The sequence below is a fragment of the Hemicordylus capensis genome, chromosome 6, assembly GCF_027244095.1.
Source record: "Hemicordylus capensis ecotype Gifberg chromosome 6, rHemCap1.1.pri, whole genome shotgun sequence".
NCBI classification, from domain to species: domain Eukaryota; kingdom Metazoa; phylum Chordata; class Lepidosauria; order Squamata; family Cordylidae; genus Hemicordylus; species Hemicordylus capensis.
In genome coordinates, this window is record NC_069662.1 from 108,205,544 (window position 1) to 108,232,244 (window position 26,701).

Sequence of the window (26,701 nt, forward strand, 5' to 3'; positions counted from 1 at the left end):
TATCTCATATATCAGTTTCATCTTTTAATTTGCATTACTGAAATTAATGAACTTTTGCACGATATTCTAATTTTTTGAGTTTCACCTGTACCATGATTTCCTTTGTCACCCATAAGCTTTGTTGCATTTAACAAAATTAACATGGGATCTCTCTGTATGGGGCTGTAAATAATGATCTTGAAAATATAGTATGTTTTTAACACAGTAACCTAACCTCTACCAAATTATAATTCGGGAGCAAACTTTGGCTAGCTATTCAGTTTATTTGTGGTCACTGACCATAATATATACATACAGTCCAAACATTAACAATAAACTAATCCAGATATTCATAAACCTTATAAAATCTAGCTTGTCATAAACTAATGAACAGAAGCATCTCCTGTCTTCAAAGACAGCTATTTTACAGATTTACTCCTATGCTGTAGGAAACATGTTCATCTGGGAGCCCTATTGTGTTCAATAAAGCTTACTACCATGTAAGCATGCATAAGACTGTAGCTTTAGAATTTGTAAATACAAAATGAAACACAGCTGTTAGTACTATATGCAATGGTTGTGTGGGTGGGGTGGATCTGCAGCATTGTACATCTTGCTGTTTGTGTGTTGTGAGTATCCTTGAGCATTAAAAGTAGAAAACATATTTGGGGTGGCAGTTCTAATAATTTATTATTATTTTAAACTTCCCCATTTCACCAGAGACTTAGAGGCAGCTTAAAAAACTGAGTATTATCTTCCATCTCTTTCTGAAACTAGCAGGGATCCACAACTATATACTTGATGGAAGATGTTTCATGGCCTTGGAACAGTGTTGAAGGCCTGAGAGTGTCCTGCCATGCTTCATACTTTAAATGATGCTATTGTACTTAGGGCTCCTCCAAAAGATATGAATAAGTGTATAGGGGATGAGGGTAGTGGTTTTCATGTGGGAGGAGTCATTTTTGTGGTATGTAGATCCCAGCTGATGGTTTTCAAGATAAAAGCTAGCATTTTGATCTGTTCCGGAGACCTAACAGGTGGCTACTGCAAGTTATAAGTGGTCTTGCAACCCAGCTCTCAACCCAGAGGTTAAGAAGCAGTGTTTTACACCAGGGGTCAGCAACCTTTCAGAAGTGGTGTGCGAAGGCTTCAGGATTGGCCTGAGGAGGGGTGCTGCTTGTAATGAAGTTGGTATTCTCGCCTTGCTGGTCTCACCCCCCACATCATTGGCTATGCCTCTGGCCACTGGACTTACCTCAATGACGACAAAGAATATTTCTATACCACTTTTCAATAAAAGTTCCCAAAACAGTTTACATAGAGAAATAAAAATAAAGATGGCTTCCTGTCTCTAAAGGGTTCACAAAAGATAGACTCTAGCAACAGCCACTGGGAGGATGCTGGGTTGGGGATGGATAGGGCCAGTTGCTCTCACCCTGCTTAATAAAGAGAACCACTACTTTAAAAGGTGCCTCTTTGCTCAGTTACCTCCAGGCTGGAAGCCTTGCACTGATTGCCATCTTTATTTTTGGTGGTGGTTAGCACTGTTCTCCAGCCGACATAAAGTATCATCAGCTGGTCTGTCTATAATTCAGCAAACCTTTTGTACGTTGTCTCCTCCATTTTGGGAGAAGTCAAAGCATAGAAGTTAGATGCTGGAGAGCAGAGAGTGCACATGCATGAGGAAGACCAGCCACTATGATGCCCATTGCTTGCCTCTGGCTGGCATGAAACACCTTTCTGTAGCAGGAAGCAAACTTGCAGGGTCAGCAGTGGCAGGCTCTCTGGCAGTGTTCGCTCTAACAGGGATTCCCAAATGTTATTGAATACAACTCCCATAATCCCAAAGCAAAGCTATTGCAGCTGGGATGCTGGGAGTTGTAGTCAACAGCATTTGGCAGTTCCTGTTAGAGGGAACACTGCTTTCTGGCTGTGCCAGCTGGCCTTGTCTCATGTGTACACATTAATTTTTTCAGAGAGAGGCAGCCAGCTGGCAGAGCCAGAGAGACCATCCCTGCATGTCTGCTGCCTGCTACATTAAGCAGTGACATGCCAGCTGAGTCAGACAGCAGGTATTACAGTAGCTGATCCTAGCAGTGTGGATACCACTCAAAATCATTTCATTTGCCACCTTTGGCATTTATGTCATAGGCTGCCAATCCCTGTTTACACCATCTGGAAATGTGAAGCCCTCTTCAAGGACAGGCACACATAAAATACATTATTATGGTCAAATGGAGATATAGTAGTATCCAGTGTCCAAATTCTGTTTTCCAGGAGTGGAGGCAGTTAAGATAGCCAATATAACTGGTGATGGTTGCTTTTCAAATTGCAAGCTTTCTGGCTATGTACATGCTCTGAAACAGCAATCTTTGACATACTTAACTTTACATATGGAGGGTGGTGGTGTGATGCAGTCATGCCATGTGATATTTATTTATTATTATTAATTTATTTGATTTCTATACTGCCCTTCCAAAAATGGCTCAGGGCAGTTTACACAGAGAAATAATAAATAAATAAGATGGAACCCTGTCCCCAAAGGGCTCACAATCTAAAAAGAAACATAAAACGGACAACAGCAGCAGTCACTGGAGGTACTGTGCTGGGAGTGGATAGGGCCAGTTACTCTCCCCTGCTAAATAAAGAGAATTACCATGTTGAAAGGTGCCTCTTTACCAAGTTAGCATGGGTGATAGAGGTTGTATCAGATTTATCTCTTTGACCTTGGGCATGATGCCATCTATGTTGTATGAAGTGTGTGATGCTACATGATAAGAACTACAACTGCATGAGTACGGTGTGGCTTTGGTTGTATTTCTTTTAAATCTGCTATGTGGATTCCCTCATCCTTTTTATTTTTAAGGGGATGAGATTCTTCTAGATATCAAGCAAGTCTTTAAGTCTTTATGTTTCTCTGCACTAAAAGAAAAGTAACCAAGAAACATTGTAATAGTTTTATCCAGGCCAGATCTTGAAAATAGTTTTGGCCATTTTGTTTTGTATTATGGTGATGTATAAAATTAAAGCAATTAAGACGCTGTAAATATAATTAGGCAGAAACAGTTTGAAACATGTGGTTCCAAATACTGCATCTCAGGAGATTGCAACATTGTAAAAAATGGGAAAGTTGGTACAGTCTAGAATTGTAAACATGATAGCTCTATGCAGGCGTTTTGTGTGTGTGTGTGTGTGTGTGTGTGTACAAATGTCTGTACATGTTTATGTGTGAATGACTCTACATGCATTCACCAACCCAGAAATAACAGCACAAGTTAATAGGCAACTAACAACATTTGAAGTACTGGTTTTGGAAGCCCCAGACGCCCTCAAGGGTACGGTTTCAAAATTATGTGATTTGGTTATAAACCACACATTTAATCCACAGCCCAGCCTTAAGACATCTTGGGAAAATGACTTCCAACAGGAAATCAAAGCTCAGGAGTGGACAAACATATTGAAATGGAAGCCAGTTACTTCTTCTTCAGCCCAAATTAAGGAGAACTTTCTCAAAGTTTTCCATAGATGGTACCTGACCCCAGTAAAAATAGCTGGTCTTGTGGTAGCAAGCATGACTTGTCCCCATAGCTAAGCAGGGTCTGCCCTGGTTGCATATGAATGGGAGACTTGATGTGTGAGCACTGCAAGATATTCCCCTCAGGGGATGAAGCTGCTCTGGGAAGAGCAGAAGGTTTCAAGTTCCCTCCCTGGCTTTTCCAAGATAGGGCTGAGAGAGATTCCTGCCTGCAACCTTGGAGAAGCCACTGCCAGTCTGTGAAGACAATACTGAGCTAGATAGACCAATGGTCTGACTCAGTATATGGCAGTTTCCTATGTTCCATATATCCAAAAAGTCTGCTCTCCGCTTTGCTGGAGTGGTTGTGGGATGAAGGGTACCTATTTTCATCTTTGGTGGACCTGCCCTAGGGTTTTATCCTTTTGGACAGAGATATTCACAGAGATGTGCAGGATTACAAATCAGAAAATAGGATTATGCCCCTAGCTTGCATTAGTCAATGTATTTTCTGGGGTCAGCACAGATGTGACATCAAAAAAATTAATTGTGTATATGGTGACAGCTGCCAGGTTAGCTATAGCCAAACACTGGAAAAATCAAACCATGTTGATGAATATTTGGTACAAGAACCTGTGACATACTGAGATCTCAGAAAAGCTAACCAATATTATTCAGTCATGTTCGAACCAGACTACAAATAATGCCTTTTATGTAATTTAGTCAGATTTTATTCTTTACACTAATCAGGAAAATTATGGTTGTTTCCCTATCTCGGAGAATACTAGAGTTTGGATGGATTGATGAATTGTGGTTTGTTGTACTTTGCTGATTGTGTTTGGATCAGTGTTGTTTAGTGTTGTCAATTTGTTTTAGTAAAGAGGTTTGTTTTTTTTAACCAACTCTACGTGCATTCACTTCAAAAGTGAATTTGGTCCAGGCCCCCTCAAGTCTATCTGCAAGATACAGATAGAATTCTCACTATGTACATGCATTGAAAGAAACATGTGCATAACTGCATGTGCGTACAGATCTGTATATGTGTACACTTTAGAGAGATTGTGCATGCCATCTGGTTGCCATCTAGCAGGGAGATTCTCAAGATTTTTCACAAGAGCTCCTGTGAAGCTATTGTTTCTGGAATCTTGTTACTATTCCTTGTTATTGTTATGGTTGTTACAGTAAATATACCTTTTAATTATTATATCCCGCCCCCCCCACCCCATCCAGCTAGTTTAGGATAGAAGTTGGGATTGCAAGAGCCACCCGGTTCTGCACACGTTCAGGGTAATTTTGAATAGCAACTTTCCATTCTCTGGGCTGGTTCAGGGATAAAGTCGTAGTCTGGTACTATGTGAATGAGACTTCAGGGAGTCTCAGGCTCACAAGCCAACCCTCTGTGTGTACTGAATTTTTCTCTACCTGATTTGGAGCAATTCATATTATAGTATGTTGTTTTGAATGAGATGGCAAATCATAGCTTTCTGTAAACAATGGAAAGGTTGAATGAGGGGGTGGGTGAGCTAAGACATCCTCAAAGGCTTATTCATATAGTGGCAAACCTTGGACCAGCCTTCTGTGACAACCACCTTTTGAAATTCAGGGTGTTTTCAAAACCATGTTGATAGGGCATGGGGGTTTGCTGTTCAGAGTGCAGTCAAAAATTCCAAAATAGCTCTTTCAGTTCTGACCAGAGTCTTTTAGAGAACCCAGGAGAAACAGCAGTAGGACATGGGAAAGATTAATGGCAGATTAGTTACAAGTTTATAAAAAATCTTGTACTGAAACCAACAATATGCGAGCACATCTACCAAATATGGAAAAGGTGTATCTGAGACTTGAATTTTTTTGCAAGAATTGGGAGGGGGGGAAACTTGAGGTTGGGCTTGAAAGAACTACTTTATAAGTTTTAAATCTACTTTTCATAGTCAGTTTTCACAAAGCAGTATTAGAAAGTTGTTTTATTGCTGCATACCCTGTTGAAATCCAAGTCTCCCCATCTCTAACTTAAAAAGTCAGTTAAGACACATTTGTTCACCCAGGCTTTTAATTAGATTTACAGTTTTTAATATTTTAACATTGTATTAAGTTTTAAATTATTTTAATATTTTAACATATTAAATTTTGTTTTAATTTCTGTTGTTTTGTTGTAAACCACCTAGAGATGTAAGTTTTGGGCAGTACAGTATACAAATGTGTTAAATAAATAAGGCTTATTTACAGTTGCAGAAAATTTAATATACAATAGGAATGAAGCTTACTTATGCTTCTATACTTCTTTTCAGACACTGTTTGATAATCAGAACAATGCTTCAAAGAAAGAAGAATCTGAACACATCAGTAAAAATGACTCAAAAAAGATGTCTGTTGAAAGGGTGTATCAGAAAAAGACTCAACTCGAGCATATTCTCCTCCGTCCTGATACATACATTGGTTCAGTTGAACCTTTAACTCAGGTGCATTTCAGTTTTCATCCTTATTAAAGAGGAATATTTCTCAGTGAAAATATCAAGACTGGTTGGTGTTTGTTTATTCCCAGACATCAATCTAAAAGTATTTTTGGGTGTATGTGTGTACAAAAATGACAAAAACAAATTGTACTCAGGTTTAAAATACATTTTGTAATATTTTAAAGCAACAGCAGTAAGCATTTCTTTAAAATTAAAAGTTTTTATTTTCTTTATATGTAGCTGATGTGGGTGTTTGATGAAGATATAGGAATGAATTGTAGAGACGTTACCTTTGTACCTGGTTTATACAAGATCTTTGATGAAATTCTTGGTAAGTGTTTATAATGACAACATTTGAACAACTCTCTTAGAATTTGCAGTGTGCTTAGAAATGGAAGAATATAGGTACACTTAGGGCCATTGCAGATACCCTAGCCAGTTGTTAACCATGGTTATGAGATCGGAAATGGACTGTGGGATTATAAATTGCTTCCTTTCAGAGTCACACTCTATCTTGTGAATTCCCTCCACTCAGCCTCCACTGACCTTAATTGTGGTTTGGGGTTATATCTGTAATGAGTAATTAACCCTCACCGGATGTGCTCCTAATCCATTATTTGCAAGCTTTGAAATGCTGTGTTAAGAGTGCAGCCAGCTTAGGGTTAACTGTGGCAAACATTAACTACAGTCATAATACCAAACCATGGCATTATCTCTGTAATGGCACTAATAGCTTAATGGTTACGGTGACTGGGAAGCATGTAGCTCCACAGCCTATTCCTAATTCCTTAATCATGGCTAATGATCAGGTAGCATTACAGCTATGATAGTCCTACACTTTTGTCTGAAACACTGGAATTGTGTAGTGATACGGTCTGCAATTTTATACCGTGTATGGTAAAGGATATAGCTGCAAAGGGAATACCATAATTTAACCCTGTAAATAAACTGACAGAATTTTTTTTAAATGCCTAAATATCCATGTTAATCATCTGTGACCTAAGAAGATTTGAAAAACAAATCCTTTATAACAGTTCAGTGCTTGGTTGTCTGGAGGTGGTTCTTATTGTCAAGAGGCCACTGGTGAATGGCACTGCTTTACAAGCTTGCCATAGTTTTGTAGCAGGAATCTGGCTCAGTAGTGACTTCAGCAAAAATACTATTTTTGTGTCGCCAACAACACTTGTCTGGGTTATACATCTTTCTGTTTTTGTTCTTATTTCGTGTCAGGAGCATGCATTTGTTTAAAACATTCAAGAGTTTATTATGATATATTTAGTAGTTTGGAAATCATCAACCTAATCTACAGTTCACATAAGAAACCTGGATTTAAGCCATTTTATTCTCCTGAAAGCCAATGAATATCAATTTTCTTAATGTGTGTAGTACATATAAAGATTGTAGTATGGAAGGTCTGTTAACATTTTCTGAGAAAATAAGTGTCCCTATAAGTTTTGAGAGAGTAGCAGCACAGAACAAACACTGATCTTAATTTTTTGCAGTTGGGTGGAATTTGTGGTTTCCCTGTTGTATGCTGTTCTTGAAATCCTGTTTAAATATGGCTGGTTCATATGCCATTCCACAGGAATATACTTTCAGACTTTCAGAGTAAGTTTGAGGAACATGATTTCCTTGCAGGGCTTCTGTGCATTTAACATTTGTATCACAGACAGAAATTCAGCATGTATTTCGAGCATGGAGATATAGTAATAGGAACAGCTTCACCTGTTGAGTTTCCTATCATGCAGCTTTTAAAAGTACAGGAGCCATGCCAGAATAAAGGCTGCATTGCTAAAAGCAAGTGGGTCAAGGGTTTATTACTTTGTCTTAAAATAGGATTGCATTTGCATCTATTTAGTTCAAATTCATATATAATTTAGTTTATGTCAGTTATGATGTTTTTGGGGGCTTGAGTATTACTTTATTAATCTGAAAAATTGGAAAGTCATGTTGTCAGATCCAGCAGGGCTAGGGAATTGTATTGGATAAAGAATGAAGGAGTGGATATATATTTGGTGCCCTGTCAAACCAAAAAACTTTGTGTTCATATTACTGCAACAAGATGTTAGATTACTGAATGACAGAGTAAGTTTAGTATTCTTGCCTTCAGAAACGTATTGGATACATAAAGCAGAGTCTTCAGTTTGAAAGGAGAACATGAAAAAAATCCTCAGTTGTCCTAGAAACACGACACTGACATTTACTGGTTAGAGCCTAATGGTTGAAAAAATTGAGTGCATGTTAGGATGAGAGAAAGAGAGAGACTGGTTTGGGGTGTGTGTGTGTGTGTGTGTGTACACACACACAGAGATTGTCATATAATGGCAGTAACAACTGGAAGAATAATCAGAAGTGTACTATGTGCTATATTGTGACTAATGGTTTTCAAGCCCAAATACATTTCATTTGAGCAGACCTTGCTAGTTTGCTCTTTTGCATGTATGGGAGCAGCACAATCCATCAGATTGGAACTTGCGGATCTTGCCTACAGACTTATGAATTCCAAAACGCTACTTGTGAGAAATCATAGATACTACTGTGACTGAGATCATTTGAGTTCCTTCTTCCTACTTATGGTGCTCTTGAGTATGAATAAACGAAGGGACTTGCACATTTCCAAACACTGATACTAACATAATTAATGGGTTCAGAAAACTATAGATCTTTGTGCTAGTCTGGTATCCTTCACAATGTGGGGCTCTGCGCCTGTGCATCAGTATCCGCGGAAGGATTCACAAGCTCCTTGAAGTGCTCTTCAGCTCTTCAGAAGTGCGCTTGGTATTCTTGGTGCTTGAGCACGTTCTCCCTGTTTCTTTCCCTCTGTCATTGTGTGCACTTCTCTTGGGATTTGCTCCTTTGTCATCCCTGGTTCCTGGAAAATAAAGATTTATTTGGTTGATTACTTGGATTATTAGACTTCTGGAATGGTTTTGACTACTTTTTGCCTCACATCTTGGGTTTGTCTAATTTTTGGTCTAATGGACTCTCTTTTTTAAAAAAGTTCAAATGGTGTTCCTCCTGCCATGGAAACTTGCCCTCCTTTGCCTCGGAGAGGACCACATTTATTGGTCCTGTAAAATTTGTTTATCTTTCTTGAAACAAACAAGAAGGAGCAGGGAGTTGGGCTTGAGGGCTGTTTTATGCGAGACCACCCTGCATCTTCCGACCCCAATGCTGTTGACATTTTCAACATTGATGTTTAAGCTAAGCTCGGCTTCTAAACCTCAACAAGAGTCCACACCTGGTGCTTTCAAGAAGCCTCAAGATATCCCTAAAGAATCTCATCACAAGCTCCACAAGAAACGCAAGCAGGGGCAGGGTGATTCTTTGCCACTGCCCAAACGCCATAAGTCATCTTCAGCATCTTTGACATTGGCATTGTCGACATCGACATTGACAACCTCTACCAAGCCGGCCTCTTCTTCATCCCCTAGGCTGCCACCTTTGGTTTCAGCCCCATCATTGGCTATGACCCCAAAGTCTGCCCAGTCACACTCATTGTCCACATTACTGTGTCCACTTCCGTCGTCGATGCCGTTGACACCTACACCACATTGCACTCTTTCAGTGATGCAACTTGTTCACTCCCATTCCTCTTGTTGAATGGACTTCGTCTGCTCCTCCATCGACACTGATAACCCTGGTTCCAATGCCGGCGTCACTGTTGGTGTTGACCGTTGTTCTGACTTCAACAATGGTTTCGGAAGACCATCTATCTCTGTGGCCAACTCCGATATCATCCTTGACCCACTCTGACTTGCCTAAGGGGTTACAACCACCATTGTTAGTCCTGACATCGTCAGCCTTTGATTCAAGTTTCCTGTCAATGTCGACAATATTGAAGGACTTTCCACTTATGCCTGAGTTCGAATCTATTTTTGGATCTCCATTTACACCATCTGGTTCAATTTTCAAAGGCTTTTCTCTTCATATCAAAGATGAGACTAATTCTAGAACACCAAGGATACCCCAAACACCTTCAGCATTTCCTGCAAAGACCACACCTGTCTGCCCTCCATCATATCTACCAGTTCACCCTTGGAAAGTGCGACAAAGCTTCTCTCTCCCAGCTCATCAGGAGCCTATAGCCCTAGTTACATAAGAAGGTTGGGAAGGTTCCGAGATCCCCTGTACGGACTTTTGCCTACTCTTCCTTACCGGATGTACTTCTCTTCCTTATTGGATGTACTTACCATATCTTACCTGTCACGTAAAGCATGAACTCCAGCTTACATAGTGGCTGTACAGAAACTGAGGGAGGCACCAAGAATACCAAGCATGCTCCACACAGGAAGGGCGGAGCTTCAGAGCACTTGGAGGAGCTTGTGAAATCTTCTGCAGGGTCTGCTGCGCAGGCGCAGAGCCCCACATTGTGAGTGATACTGGACCACCTAAAGATCAAAAGCTGCAGGTAAGCAACCTGTTTTTTAGTCTGTCATGAACACAACCTGAGCCCATGCCTGCTCTTTCTGTTCACAGCCATCAACATCATGGCTTGTTTAAACCATAGTTTTGTGGTGTGCAAACCCAGAACTATGTGTTACTATAGCTTACAAACTATAATTCAGCCAGCATTTTAAACCAGAATAGAATATATGTTTCAAATACTGATTTATTTTTGGTTTGTAAACCGCAGTTTAAGCACAACTATGGATTCAGATGAACTGTGGAGCTGTAGTTTAAATGAATGATGGAAAGGGTTGCCATCCTTTCAGAAGGGTTGACTTGAAGAAAGGTGCTGTGCGAAATGAAGCTGGCATCCTTACCTTGCTAGCCCCCTCCCCCCACATCATTGGTCATGGCTCTGGCCACTGGACTCACCTCTGGGCTGGAAACCCTGCACTGATCGCCACCTTTCTTCTTCCCAATGGCACTCAGTGCTGGTCTCCAGCCAGCATTAAGTATTGCCAGCTAGTCTGTTTCTCTATCATTCCTCAAACTTTGGTGCTTTGTGCCCTCCATTCTGGGAGCAGATGAACCACAGAAGTTAGTTGCTGGAGCGGGGAGAGAACACATGTGTGCGGAAGAGCCGCGCCGTGATGTTGGTTGCCTACCTCCTGCTGATGTGTCACTTCTTGCGTAGCAGACATATGGATCAGCAGCAGAGGTGTCTCTGGCTGTGCAAAAGAGAGGCATTGTCATGGCTGATTTTCCTAGACTCAAAATCATTTCACGGCACTCATGATCTAGGAAGATCAGCTGTGACAACACCTCTCTTTTGCACTACAGAAGATATAATCATTAACATCGAAGGGTATTCAGCAGAAATAAATATTCAGTCATAAATAACATACAAGAGTAGTAAATCCTATTGGACTCAGTGGGCAGAAAGCATCCGTTTCAGAAAGACTATATGGTGTGTTAAAAGTTTATTAAAGGTACTGTATGTAATGCATGTGATCAATGGGGTGACAGATGTCGCAGTCAGATCGCCCTCACATCCGTAATGCATGTGAATACAAAACTTTTATCTTGGTAGATGAAATATTTATTTAATTGTTACTAAGAAATTTTTGTTCATTTTTAGTAAATGCAGCTGACAATAAGCAGAGGGATAAGAATATGACATGTATTAAAATATCAATTGATCCGTAAGTAAAATATTTTTCTGATTTTTCTTTTCTATCTGATACATTAGAAGTCAGTTTTGCAATATGCTGTATTGATTTAATTTTTTTAATTAAGGGCTGCAGTGGGAGGGGGAAATTGGTTACATCCTTTATTGGTCTAATTGCTATATTAGCTTAAAAACCTGATGATGACACTTGTGTTTCTGTTTGTTTGAGAACTTTGGTGGTAAAAATAGAATGAAATGTGTTGAGTTATAAGTTGCAAGCTATTGCTAATAAAAACAACCCCTTAAAACAGGAAGTTTGCAAAGGCAAAGATAAGATAGAAAAACGAAGTATAAACAGCAGTAGTGATGCTAATTAACCTTGTTTTAAACAGAATGTTCCAGAAATATTACTCTTATTCTGAATAAAAATATTTCTTATTGGATTAAGAAAAACTCTGAGATTGTGAGATAATAGACAAGTAAAAATATGCAATATTACAAATTATGCTCTCTTGCAATCTGACCCTTCTATGTATATTTGCTTGAAAGCACTGTATGACCCACTGTATTGAATGGCCTTAGTCCCAAATTACTGTAAGATTGGAGCCTTAAGACGGCTCAGTATGTGTTTCTAAAGTTACCAACTTCTTTTTAAAAGTTGGTATCTTTTGCTTTTAACAGCTGCATGGTATGCAGAAATTCTACAGAATACTTCTTCACAGCATGGATATTTAGTGATGTCAGGGGGTGGGGACGGGAGATACTACATTTTTCTGGTTGCCTGTTTTGCTGATATTAAAGGTACAGGAGATTTTGCAAGAAAATTTTTGGTGGTTCTGTCTGCTAGACATGATATTTCGTATGCAGAGTATATATTCTGTCCCATGGAACCAATTGCTACATAATTATTTTTCTGAAAAGATTAAGTCCCCCCCGCCCCCACCCTGCCGGAGTTACTTTGTTTGGCATTTTGTCATTGTAGAAGACGTCGACCAAAAGCAGAGCCTCTGCATTAGGCAGGAACACAGAAGAAATAAACAGTTGTAAAACGGGGCTTGAAATTAACACTGAATCTGTGTTAAGCTGACCGTTGTTGTTCTTGTTCTTGTTCTTGTTGTTATTTCTTGTTTACACAGCCAGACAGGTGTTATTGACTGGTTTGTTTAATCCAGACATCGAGTCCTTCCCAAGGACCTGGGATGGCTGAATTTTATTATCAATATTGTTCTTGTTGTTATTATTATTTACATTTATATCCCACTGTTCCTCCAAAGAGCCCAGAGCAGTGTACTATATACTTAAGTTTCTCCTCACAACAACCCTGTGAAGTAGGTTAGGCTGAGAGAGATGTGACTGGCCCAGAGTCACCCAGCAAGTCTCATGGCTGAATGGACATTTGAACTCGGGTCTCCCCGGTCCTACTCCAGCACTCTAACCACTACACCACTCTGGCTTGTTCACAAATACCTAGGATTGTTTGAGTCAAATGGTAGCAAATCTAGGGCTTGGTGACACTGAAAAAATATACAATGTTGTCCTTTTTTTTTTTTTTTTAATTACTGTCCATATATAACACAATTTGATAAATTTTACCTGAAAGTTAGTGTCTTCAAACTGGTAGTCTGAATAGTCCCTTTGACTTCAAGACTAATCTCCTACTGACCTAATAAATATTTTTAAGCTCTGCATAACTGAGATGCATCTTGAAGGGTCTGCATTCCCTGATCCTTCCTGGAGTTAGCCACTTCAAATAGCAGCACATTTATTTCACAGTATGGGACCTGTAGAGCATCACTCCAAGATCTGTTAATGCTGTTTATAATACTCTTAAGTGTATATTAATTTCCAACACAGAAAGTTTATATCCTAGCCGATCCAAAACCGATATTTCAGAAGCCAGCAGAACATTGTTGTCCCTTCTTCCAGGACACTTGCTTGAAAATGATGATACTGTAAAATGTGAATGTGCTATAATTTTTCTAAGGACAAGAAGATTTTAATCATTCTCATTACGCTTGTACTGATTGGGCTACCTTTGTTTTATACTAGTGTTGTTCAGATTTTTCTGCCTTCATGAAGCACTTTCCACACTGAATTTTCTGACAGGAATCCCAGTACATTGCAGAGGATTCTGAGGCATTTTCTAGGATACTTAGTTAATGTGGGGCACTGGAATGGCCTATAGGCCACACCATCATCCTGCATGAACTAAGAATGTGCTTTAGACTGCACCCAATGTTCTTTGTCTAGATATGCAAAAGGAGATTGTGGTGGGCACACTGTATTGAAGAAAGCTTGTCACCATTATTGCTCTTCTCATTGATGAACAACTGATAAGCTACCAGACATCCCCAGGTTCCTCAGAACACAATTTGAAACTACTGTCATAGTTTCAAACCACCTAATAGTATTTTGGGATGATATTGTTGATAGTGTCTAATATGATATGCAGCCCTCAAGGACATATTTATGCACGTGGAAAGATATTTTGTGATAATGGGAGAGATGTGAAAATTGCTCCCCTCTGCCCCCATTCGGTTGTGCAAGGAATTCCACACACATTCAGAAAAGGAATTCCACACCAGCTTGGTTGTACAAGAAACCTTTAGTGCAGGGACACTGAAGGCTCTTCGTACACAAAACTCTGGTGTCCTGTTGACTTACTGCTACGTAACATGTTGACCACTTTTTAAAAATTCTTTCTTTTTTGAGAAATATGTATTTGTGTTTCCAGTGAATCAAATATAATAAGTATCTGGAATAATGGGAAAGGAATTCCAGTTGTGGAACACAAGGTGGAAAAGATGTATGTTCCTGCCTTAATCTTTGGACAGCTATTAACTTCCAGCAATTATGATGATGATGAAAAAAAAGTTACAGGTAGAATAATTTATATGTATTGTGTACGACTGGTTAGAGGACTAATTTGAACTAGTAGTAGTCGTTATATGATCCTTGATGTTGATTTCATGGCATATGATTTGAGGTGTTTGGTGTTTTGCTCTGCAATATTATTATTATTATTATTATTATTATTATTATTATTATTATTATTATTATTATTTTATTATTAACATTTATATCCTGCTCTTCCTTCAAGGAGCCCAGAGCGGTGTGCTATAAACTTGAGTTTCTCTTTCACAACAACTCTGTGAAGTAGGTTAGGCTGAGAGAGAAGTGGCTGGCCCAGAGTCACCCAGCTAGTTTCATGGCTGAATGGGGATTTGAACTCGGGTCTCCCTGGTCCTAGTCCAGCACTCTAACCACTACACCACGCTGGCTTATGTATGTGATGCATGGTGTTGCATTAAAAAGTGTGAGAGGAAAGCCAGAAGTGATCCTAGGTTGAAAAAAGCTGACTATAGGAAATCTCAACTATAGTCTCAGTTTCTTGGAGTTCCCCCCTCTCCCTTTTTAATAAACACTTTTATGTCTGTTATCTGTAAAAAGGAATCTTTTTTAAAAAAAATCCTGAGTGCACTAGTCTCGACTCCCAAGTTTTATATAAATTCAGCCCAATTATGCTAACAAACATGTTGGCTAACTTCCAGGCTAAGTTTGAAATTATTTTCCCATAGAAATTAATTGGTTAGGTTAGTCATCACTAAGCTGTCTCATTAATTTCATTGGGACTACTCAGTCCAAATGTCAGTTGTTGACATCAACAATGCTAAGTCTTGTTTGGTGCAGCGAAGATTTTTTTGTGGACAATCAAGTAAAAGTATATACAAAACTTAATCTGGAATTGTTTAGCAACACGTGCCTTTATAAACTTAATCCATTGTTAATAAATATATGTAGATTGATAGGAATCTCTGGTGAAAAGGGTGTATCATTAGGAAGCTTCTGAATGTAATGAACTAAATTTTGATACAAAAAGTTTTCTAAATGTCACATAATTGTTCTTTTCAGGTGGTCGTAATGGCTATGGTGCAAAACTTTGTAACATATTCAGCACAAAGTTTACTGTTGAAACTGCTTGCAAGGAATACAAGCACAGTTTTAAGCAGGTTTGCAGTTTTCTCTTGAATTCTTTGTACTTCTGGTGTTCCACTGAGAAACAGTGGGCTGGTTCAGACATAATGCAGATCCAGGATTAAATTCTGCTTTCATGTGATATCCCTGATCCTAGCTTAGAACAAGCTAGGGTCTCTTGTTATGTCCGAACTGGGTGGTCTTGGCTTATTCTAGCCATTTTCAAAGTAAACCAGTATTTGAACTGGAATCTGACTTTAGATTCTAGTTTATTTAGAAACTCTGGCTAGAATAAGTCAGGATCTCCCAGATTTGATGTAATAAGAGACCCTGTTTTATTCTAATCCTATCAGAAGTAGAATCCTTCCTTTCCTTGCACTTGGGAGGTTGAATGCATGTGTCTGAAACTAGAGATGTCACCTTAGAGCAGGATCCTATCCTAACTCTGTGTTACAGCTGATTTTTTTTTTAAATTCAAACCTTTATTTTTTAAAGGTTTAGCATAGAAAAATAGGTGTGTATGTGTGTGTGTGTATTTTCAAGAGTACCTGTTGTGAGGGTTCTAATTAGTGAAATAACATTTTGTTAGTTTTGTGCCTTAAGGATATTCTCCTTACTTGAAGAAATAGTTAACTTAGTACTGCACAGACACATCACTATATATGGTTTTCATTAATTGTCTTAACCCTAGTGCAGAGCTAACAGAAACTGCTATCGTGGAGAACCAATTGTCATCTTTGCAAGAGCATTCAGTTTCTGGTCAGTTTGCATGTAAATTGATCTCTTTTTCCCCACAAAGAGGTGGTCACAGTGGTTTTCGTTCTGAAGCACATGGGTAGGGAAATATTGGGATCTTAAATGCTACAGTTACTCTGGGATGAATGGAGCATATTGTTTCCAGCCATGTTTATACAAGAGAACCTCATTACTTGTGTGGATTCCATTTCTCACCTACTGCCACAAGTAACAGAACTGCGAGTAATGAGGCATTAGGGCTATGGGGGCGGGGGTTAGGTACTAGAGTGGAGGGATTTTTTTTAAAGTGGCAGAACAGCCTCCAAATGACCTGAAATTCACTGTGGCGTGCTCTGCGGGTCCCCAATGTGCCTGGGAATGCCCCCCAAAGAGCAAAAATGCCCCCGAAAACTGTGAAAAATTGTGGGAGAAAGTCTGTTTTTTAAAAACAAATTAGCCACAAAATGGTGCCTCCTGGGCTCTATGATACAAAATGGCAGACAGAAGTGACCAGCCCTCTAGGAACTGCGGATACTTGGGTTTTAAGCTGTTTGTATCCACAGATACTGAAAAAGGGTGCTAATGAGATACCCTGCAGATACATGGAACTGTGAATAACGAGGTTCTCCTGTAAAGCATCTGTCATAAGCATTGTCTTTATTTACTGGAAGTTATTACAGATGTGTTAAAGGATGGAATAATTATTCTGAAGTATATATTTTATCTTTTATCACCTGATTACGTTCAAGAAACATCTCTGAAGAAAGTCTCAAAATTATTTTGAGTCCTGTCAATTTCTTCTACCAGATAAATGTGTAAAGTTTGCATATATAACATAATTTACTGATGTGGTAAGTCATTGATTCAACATGACAGTGTCATATAATCGGATTTTCACATTACCGTCTCAGTTACAACATGTGAAAAAGTTTAAGTTCATCATGTTGATTCTTATACATCACTAGTATTTTTAAGCCTGTTATGATAACGGGCGCTAGCTTTCTCTCCCGCCTTTTTGTGTTCTTGACCTTTTTTTTTTTAACCTTTCTGTTTGTGTGTCTGTCTGTCTGTCTCTCTCTCTCTCTCTCTTTTTTTTTTTTGCTTCCCCCTCTCCCCTCTCTCCCTGGTTGTTTTTTTTTTTTTGTCTTTGTTTTTGTTGTTGTTCTTCCTTCTCCCTTATTTTGCTTTTATGAACTCATCAGTCTTTTATTCGTCAAATAAATGTTTTTTTGTGTTTTTTTTCTATTTTGGTTCTCCCACCTTCCGCTTTTATAGTATTCCGCCGCCTCTGGCTCCCTCCCTTGCAAGGAGAGGGACTCGGAGCACCCCACCCACCAACCTTCCCGCTGCCCGTAGTGCCTCCTGCTCCCGTACAGCCCAGACCCTTCGCCGCTGCCTCCTTGTTCCTTGCGGCTGGTCCGGGATCTTTGCCACCGTGTCTTCTCTTTTAGGGGCTTTTATTTGTGCCGCCCGCCCTTGCCGGCTCTCGCCGAGGTTTCTTCTTGTTAGCTCTGCGGCGCGGCAAGGAGCTGCCACCCGCGGCTGGTCTGGTGCCGCCGTCGCCTCTTCCTGCCCCCGCCAGCCATTGTGTTGCCCGCCCCCGCCGTTTCTCCCTTCCTTGCCTTCCTCTCAGTTCTTCGCGGCTGGCCTGGTGCCGCCGCCACCGCTTCTGCCTCCCTGCGGCCGCCTCTGCCCTTTCCTGTGGCCGCCTTTGCACTTCCGCGGCCGGGCAAGGATCCAACATGGCCGCCTGTTGCCTGTGTCTGTTTCTGCTTTGGCCGTTCTGGGCATGCGCTTCGCGCATGCCCAGAACAGCCCAGGGAGGCACGAACGCACGCCTTGGTGTCCGTCCACGGACGGACACTAAGGCTTTTATTAGAGAGGATGTTGTCGAAGCTGATTTGTATTTTTCAGTGTTCAACGTTCAATCTTAACATTGTCCTTGAATATAGTTTTAGTATGGCCAGAAACTGAACAAGAAAGTATCCTTCTACAAGAACAGCCTTGCTGGATCAGGCCCCAGGCCTATCTAGTCCAGCATCCTGTTTCACACATTTACCCACCTGATGCCTCTGAGAAGTCCACAGGCAAGAGGTGAGGGCATGCCCTCTCTCTTGCTGTTGCTCCCCTACAACTGGTATATAAGAGTTATCTTGCCTCTGAGGCTGGAGGTGGCCTTTAGCCACCAGACTGGTAGCCATTGATAGACCTGCCCTCCATGAATTTGTCTAAGCCCCTTTTGAAGTCATCCAAACTAGTCCATCACCACATCTTGTGGCAGTGAATTCCATAGATTAATTATGAGCTGTGTGAAAAAGTACTTCCTTTTGCTGGTCCTAAATTTCCCAGCCTTAAGTTTCACAGGATGACCCTGGTTTCTAGTGTTGTGATAGAAGGAGAAAAATTTCTCTCTGTCTACCCTCCATGCATAATTGTATACACCTCTATCATGTCTCCTCGGAATCGCCTCTTTTCCAAACTAAAAAGCCCCAGATGCTATAGCTTTGCCTCATAAGGAAGGTGTTCCAGGACTCTGATCATCTTGGTTGCCCTTTTCTGTACCTTTTCCAGTTCTACAATGTCCTTCTTAAGATAAGGTGACCAGAACTATATGCAGTACTCCAGATGTGGCTGCACCATAGATTTGTATAAAGGACATTATAATATTAGCATTTTTTATTTTCAGTACCCTTCGTAATGATCCCTGGCATGGAATTTGCCTTTTTCATAGCTGCCATGCACTTAGTCGACATTTTCTATGAGCTCTCCACCACAACCACAAGATCTTTCTCCTGGTGGATCACCAACAGCTCAGACCCCATCAGTGTAGATGTGGTTGAGGTTTTTTGCTCCAATATGCATCACTTTACACTTGCATTGAACCGCATTTTCCATTTTGTCACCCACTTTCCCAGTTTGGAGAGAGATCTTTTTAGAGCTCCTCGCAATCTGTTTTGAATTTCATTACCCTGAATAGTTTAGTGTCATCTGCAAATTTGGCCATAAGAACGTATGCAACTTCTTTTCCTGCAGGAAAATTGTTACTGACACATATTTCTTTTTTCTTTTGGTTTTTTTTAATGAAGACATGGATGAACAATATGATGAAGACTTCTGATCCCAAAATTAAGCATTTTGAAGGCGATGACTACACATGTGTGACATTCCAACCAGATCTTTCTAAATTTAAGATGGAAAAACTGGACAAAGATATTGTGGCCCTCATGACAAGAAGAGCTTATGATTTAGCAGGAGCATGCAAAGGTGTCAAAGTCATGTTTAACGGAAAGAAGCTACCTGTAAGAAGTTTTAAATAAAATATTTCCATAACTGATTGTATATGTTTAAAACCATGATGATGATGATGATTGATTATTATTATTCATAGGTGAATGGCTTCCGCAGTTATGTTGATCTTTATGTAAAAGACAAATTGGATGAAACTGGAGTTGCTCTTAAAATTATTCATGAACTTGCAAATGAACGCTGGGATGTGTGTCTCACTTTAAGTGAGAAAGGATTTCAGCAAATTAGCTTTGTGAACAGTATCGCTACCACAAAGGTGAGTTGCTTTACGTGCTGAAATGAATGAAATCGCAGACAATGAAATATGTAATGTAGATAAGGCCACTCTTGCATTTCATATTTATGTGTAATGTCTTGAATCAAAAGGTAATCTTATGTTGCTGGGAAGTTTTGTCTACTAATAGATATGTACAAATTGGCAGAAGAGAATTGCATGAGAAGAGAAGTTATTCTGAGTAGTTTCTGTCCATCACACAGATGGGCTTTGCAGTTGTGTGAAGTAGGATTTAGAACCTTCCAAGCTTTTTTCTCTTCAGATTTGTGTAGAGGCTCCTCCCTTATCTCCCTAGGTTACGAGTTCTGCACCCTATTCCTCGGTTCTTCATCTGCCAGAGAAAGATCCTCTCTCTAAAAACCTTTCACAATTTTTCTAAAAAGTAACATTTCCCCCCTCCTTGTTTACTCAGTGTTTTCATTTTGTAGTATTTATATCTGTTGTGCATTTTCTTGTTCAACACATTTATTTCCCCCACCCCACCCCGGGGAGCGCCATTCCCACCTAAAGCGTATGGCCTGTAAAGTAACATTTAAGCGTTGCTCAGGCTGCTAGGCAAACATTCCCTCCTTGGATGGACATAATCTCATTTGGTTGTGGCCTGTTTACACTGTCAGAAATTCATGCATCAGACATGATGAAACAGGGCTTCCAGACTTCAGCTACCTTTGTGGAATGGTTCCTGTTGGCGCCCCCTATGATGGAGTAATTTAGTGGCTTGTCAGTTGACCGCCCAGCTATTACATCTCCCACCGCAGTGGGGACTGCTCTGCCGCCGGGAGGTCCCATACTCTCCCATGGATGATGTGAGAGACTTGGAGAGGGAATTCTGGCTCCCAAAACTCTCAAGATAGAGATATTGTTCACTACCACAGGGCCGGAACAGATACAGAGGTACCCCTATGTGGTTATTTACAGGACTGTGCCTACTACAATGAGTACTATTATGGTTATAGAAGGGCTAATGACCATATCTATATGTCTTTGAGCAGGCATAGATGATGATCATAGTTATGGGAGCAGCTGCTGGGCATGTGACTGGAGATACTTTTGCAGATCCTGCTCTAGGTTGCCTTACAACAGCTGCCTGTCTAGGTCACACTCTTCCCATAGGAGATTGCCATCCCCACGTTGAGATAGACACCACTATCGTGAACATTTGCATCCAGATGGTCAGCTTCCACACATTACCATACTTCTACCTCAGGGCCTAGCAGCCCTGTGCCTTCAGCAGCACAGCCAGAGCAACATATGTTTGTTGTACCCACATAGCTGCCAGGCATGGTGCCACAAAAAGACATGTCCACAGCATCTCTTGAGCACATTACTCTAGAACCTCATAACAAGATTCTGGAATCATTGGCCCCTCATTTGTATTCAGAGGAAGGCTCTGATCATTTGTCCTCACCTGACAAAGCTTTGGGTTCCAGATTGGGGAGAATCTGAACTCACCCTCAGAGGACCTGTGATCATTCTCCCCTCTAGTAACTACGATGGCGTCTTCATTGGGTCTTCAGCTGAAAGAGGAAACAAAACCACCTTCCAATCCTATCTTTGACCTGATTGAAGGAGACTCACAACAATCGGTGGTCTTACAAAGGTATGCTCAGGCATGCCTATACATTGCACGCAGTTGCTGGGGAAAGCCTTTGGTTGCGCCTACCTCCAGGAAAGTGGAAAATTTTTACACGGCGCGAACTGACGACTGTCCAATTTTACAGAAGCACCGAACTTCCAATTCCATTGTAGTGGAGTTGGCCCAATCTAAGTCTAAAAACAAGATGCTGTCTACTCCAATGGATAGAGAAGGTAACAAGTTGGATGCCGTAGGCAATGTATTCTACATTGGCTTTCAGCTAAAGATCACAAACTACCAAGCATGCAGCTACTAGGCATGCATGTACCAGGCATTCATGTCCAGGTACAGTCACCTGCCCTGGGAGAGACTGGCAAAACACCTGGAAGTGTTGCTTTCAGCAGACAAGGAGGCAGTTCTCTCTTTGCAACAGGAGGCCTTCAAATTAAGCAAACATCTCCTACATACTTCCAGATACTCCACAGACTGTGCAGCAAGGGCTCTGGCCAGCTCCATCACCTTACGGCAACACTCCTGGTTACACTCCTCCGGCTTAACTCTGGAGGCCAGAATGCATATAGAGGATCTGACTTTTGATGGCTCAGCCCTTTTTGAGAAGCAGACTGACAAAATGATGGAATGCAAAACACAGCAAAATCAATGAGCCTTTCCTCTTTGACCAGCTCGAGTAAACTGTTCCGAGCCCAAAAGGCCTCCACATCCAGGTCTTATGCTTAGTCAAGTTATGGCCAATCCTTTCATCTGCACTAATATTCTCAATACAAGAGAAGACCTTCTCCTGCAAACAAGACTCCCCAGGTGAAGTCTAAGTCCACCTCTTACCGCAAGCAAACCCGACTACCCTTGGATTGGAATGCATTTGAAGCCTTATTTGAAAATGTGGGAACACATCACCACAGATGCCTGGGTCCTCACATTCATTCATTTAGGCTATGCCATAGAGTTGAGGGAGCACACATCCAGATGCTGCCTTACATGGGGAAGTAGAAGACTTACTTCAGAAAGAGGCCATAGAACCGATTCCCCTCCATTGAGCAGACGGCCTCCCCCCCCCCCCCAGTCCCATGGACTTTAGTCCCACGGACTTTACAGTACTGAAGAGGGACAGGGGCCTGTGCCACATTTTAGACGTCAGGCATTTGAACTTCGTCATTTACAAGTGCTTCTGGATGCTGACGGATCTGGGGCATGATCTGTTGAATCTATTAGAATGGGTTCTGCGCCTGTATTGAAGCCTGCTGGTGTGGAGCACCACAGCTCCTCTTGGTGCTTGTGCCCCACCCCACATGACCACATGGCTATTTAAGCTGGGAGGAAGCACCAGCACTTCAGTTCCTTTGCAACCACCATAGCAATAGTTCCTTGGTCACTACGGCTCCTCGTTCTGGTTCTTTGCTTTTTCTGTATGAATTCTTTTAAAAAACAAAGGATTGATTTATCGGCTACTTTGACCTCTGGACTGTTTAAAACTACGTTTTTGTGTGTTCTGCAGATGCAAGTTGAAAGATTGGACTGATATTTTGGTTTTGAGCAACGGTACCTGGATAATGACAATGGATGACCCTAAACATTTGGAGAAAAAGACAGATTAAAAAAGTTCAAGTGTTGCTCTAAGTGTAAAGCTAAGCTGCCACCTAATGGTGCAGCGGGCAAGTAACTTGCCTAGGGAGAAAGAGGTTGCTGGTTCGAATCACCGCTGGTATGTTTCCCAGACTATGGCAAACATCTATATTGGGCAGCAGCAATATGTTGAAAGGTATCATATCATACTGCGCAGGAGATGGCAATGGTAAATCCCTCCTGTATTCTACCAAAGAAAACCACAGGGCTCTGTAGTCACCGGGAGTTGACACTGACCCAACTGCAGAACTTTACTTTACCCTTGCAAGATGATCATGACTTGATGTCTTCAATGTCAATGCAATTTTTGCCCGCTCTGCCCCTCTCAACACTGAGACCGCTATCCCCTCTGGCACCTAGGTTGACACTGACAATGAAGACAGTCTCCTTGTCCCCAGCATTGATGCCATTGAAATGCCTTTCAACACCGAAGGCGAGACAGTTGGCCTCAACACTGAACCCCCCCCCCAGTGTTAACTAATACAGTGATGCCCCAATGCTGAACACCGGTTATTTTCGAGATTGAAGAAAAAGACTCACCCGAAGGTGAGTGCTTTGGATCACAACACAGCACAATCCCTGCATTCTATGTTAGACTCCAATGCTACTACCCCTTTGACTTTTAGGGGGTTTCCACCTTCAGAAGAGCGGGAAACTCATTGCATGCCTCCGGATGCTGCCATTTCAACATTAAGTCTTGAAAATCAACCAGTGCCCTATTCATTAACAGCTGCACGTTGGCCACATAAACTAGCTGGCACACCTGCGGATTCTCTCACCACGCTTCACCTGCTGTGCAGTCAAATATCTTCAGTCAGTCTTCTCCAGGATTGGTAGATGACTATGATGAAAACAGGTCATGGAGGTCTGCTGGGTTCCAGAAACAAAATCCTATGACCAGAGCCTACTCTCAAGCTCTTCCAGTGCGCACACTGGCTGTCGGGGGGAATGCTCCCTCTCTCACACCAGTCAAAGCAGTGGTGACAGCAGCTACAGCCACACAAACCCTGGCAGAATCTCCTCCCCCACCAAAACCTGTGCTGGTTGCAAAACAGATCTAAACCAAGGAGAAGCAAGTTTTATCTGCAGCTATCCAGATAATGAAGGCTTATCATATCCAGCTGAAGGAAATGGCTACTGCACTTGAAATTGATCTGAAATCACAATTGTCTACAATTGATGACCGAGTGTACAATCTTTTGGCAAAGGCCATGTCTGCACAACCTGTTGCCTTACCTCTCTTGCCAGTAATTTCCAAGGTGGCACAATGCATTTGAGAGGTACACGCTTCTACTCCAACTTCAAAAAGACTAAAAGGCCTATATAGAGTGCAAGAGCAGGATAGCACCTACCTGCAGAAGCATCCTGTATCTAATTCCCTTGTTATAGACTGTGTTACTTCATCTAGGTCTGCCAGGCATCACACAACTCCTGCAAATAAAGAGGGAAGGAAATTAGATGTGCTTGGCGGAAAGATATATTTGATGGCTTGCTTATTGGTGAAAATAGCCAACTATTCAGCCTGCATGGCTAAGTATAATTATTACCTTTGAGACACCTTAGGACAGGAGTTGGACTCTCTCTCACTTGTCTGCAGAGTTAACACAACATCAATTAAGTACTACAAAACACCTGGCTGAATCCAAGTCTAGAGCCATGAGCTCATCTATTACTTTGAGATGCCATGCTTGGCTTTGTTCAGCAGCTTTACAATTTGACATGAAGGACAAAATTGAAGGCCTCCCATTTGATGGGAAGAGTCTGTTTTCAGAATAAATGCATGCTAGAATGGAGAAGCTTAAAAAAAAAAGTTCACTGCAAAGACTTTTACTTCAGCTTCCTCTTCCTCTTATGTGACTAAATCCAAGCAATTCAACAGACCTTCTTCCAGCTATAGACAGCAGGATTGCAGGGATTTTAGAAAAGCCTACTAGCCAGATCATAAGAAACCCTACCAACCAAAAAACCAAGAACAATCAGGGCCAACAAAATAAACAGGTGAGGCCGAGAAGCAGCACCTTTTGAGGTCAACCTCAGCCCATCACACCATCTGCCATCAAGAGACTCAATGCAAACATCAACCTCCCCCAACACTGTAGTGCAGACTATTAACTGCCTGCAATGTCTATCAGGCACAAACACCTTCAGCCAACAACAATGTCAGATTGGCAAACCATGCCCAGGCATGGCACCACATAACATCAGATCGTCTCTTCAGGCTATGCTATAGAGTTCAAGGCACGGCCAGCTTTCAGAGGACTTTGTTTTACAAAAGAGGCTCCAGCCCTACAAAAGGAGGTGCAGGAGCTGCTGAAGAAGAAAGTGATTGTCCCAGTGCGATGGGCACAGAGGCGGGAAGGGTTCTACTCCCACTACTTTCAAATCCCCAAAAGGGATGGTGGAATACGGCCAATAATGGACCTGAACAAATTTGTCCATGTGAAGAAGTATTGAATGATGACATTGCAAGACATCCTGCCACTTCTACATCAGGAGCGGTGGCTTGTAACGTTAGACCTGTGGGATGCTTATTTTCACATTGGAATCAGGACTTCATACCAGAAGTATCAAAGATTCACTGTGGGGACCTTGATTTACCAATATTAGGTATTGCCTTTTGGCCTCTGCATGGCAGTGGCAGTGGTGGTGGCGCACCTCCAGACCTCTGGCTCATACCCATACGTTGAAGATGACAACCAAGATGATCAGGGGCCTAGAGCACCTTTCTTATGAGGCAAGGCTACAACAGCTGGAGCTATTTAGTTTAGAAAAAAGACTACGGGGAGACATGATAAAGGTCTATAAAATCAGGCATGGAGTGGAGAAAGTGGATAGAGAGAAATTCTTCTCCCTCGCACGTAACACTAGAACCAGGGGTCATCTTATGAAATTGATTGCCGGGAAATTTAGGACCAGCAAACAGAAGTATTTTTTCACACAGTGCATAATCAACTTGTGGAATTCTCTGCCGCAAGATATGGTGACAGCCAACAACCTGGATGGCTTTAAGAGGGGCTTGGATAACTTCATGGAGGAGAGGTCTATCAATGGCTACTAGCCTCCACCTCCAGCCTCCAAGGCAGGATGCCTCTGAGTACCAGTTGCAGGGGAGTAACAGCAAGAGAGGGCATGCCATCAACTCCTGCTGTAGGCTTCCATTGGCATCTGGTGGGCCACTGTGTGAAACAGGATGCTAGACTGGATGGGCCTTGGGCCCGATCCAGCAGGGCTGGACTGGCTCCTGGCTTCAAAAGACAGAGAAGGGTTACTTTCTCAGATACGGTAGTAGTAGTAGTACTTATTTTGCCTTCTCCAGGACCTCGGAATATAGGTCAACTGGAAGAAATCTCATCTAAACCCTGTTACGTCGATCTCCTACATAGGGGCTGTTCTGGATACTCAGACAGGAAGAGCCTACTTGCCACACGAAAGATTCCAAGCCATAGCGGATCTTGTATATCAGTTTCAGTTCAGTCCAGTGCAGCGTGCAAGGCAGATTCAACACCTCCTGGGCCTTATGGCCTCCAAGACGACGGTTCAGCATAACTCCTGAAAATGAGAAAATTGCAGTTATGGTTCATATCCATGAATGTAGACAGGCCCCAGAAGCAGTTAGTTATTCCACAGCAAATCCTCAGGTCATTGGGTTGGTGGACACGTGCAGATAATCTACTGCGAGGAGTCCCTTTTCAAC

The 26,701-nt window shown here is 41.5% G+C and overlaps 2 protein-coding genes across 4 annotated transcripts in view; both read left to right on the forward strand.

Annotated features, from left to right (window-relative positions):
* Positions 1-5,912, forward strand: part of NGLY1 (N-glycanase 1) — a 53,425-nt gene extending 47,513 nt beyond the window's left edge. The window contains exon 12 of the mRNA XM_053263898.1: positions 5,779-5,912. Coding sequence (XP_053119873.1) covers positions 5,779-5,789 — 11 coding nt within the window. The 3' untranslated portion in view covers positions 5,790-5,912. The remainder of the gene's footprint in view (positions 1-5,778) is intronic.
* Positions 1-26,701, forward strand: part of TOP2B (DNA topoisomerase II beta) — a 95,567-nt gene that overhangs the window by 21,946 nt on the left and 46,920 nt on the right. For all 3 annotated transcript variants that reach the window (XM_053263896.1, XM_053263893.1, XM_053263895.1), the window contains exons 2-8: positions 5,779-5,949; positions 6,184-6,274; positions 11,471-11,534; positions 14,235-14,380; positions 15,413-15,510; positions 19,297-19,509; positions 19,599-19,772. In XM_053263896.1, the coding sequence (XP_053119871.1) occupies positions 5,779-5,949; positions 6,184-6,274; positions 11,471-11,534; positions 14,235-14,380; positions 15,413-15,510; positions 19,297-19,509; positions 19,599-19,772 (957 nt within the window). The remainder of the gene's footprint in view (positions 1-5,778; positions 5,950-6,183; positions 6,275-11,470; positions 11,535-14,234; positions 14,381-15,412; positions 15,511-19,296; positions 19,510-19,598; positions 19,773-26,701) is intronic.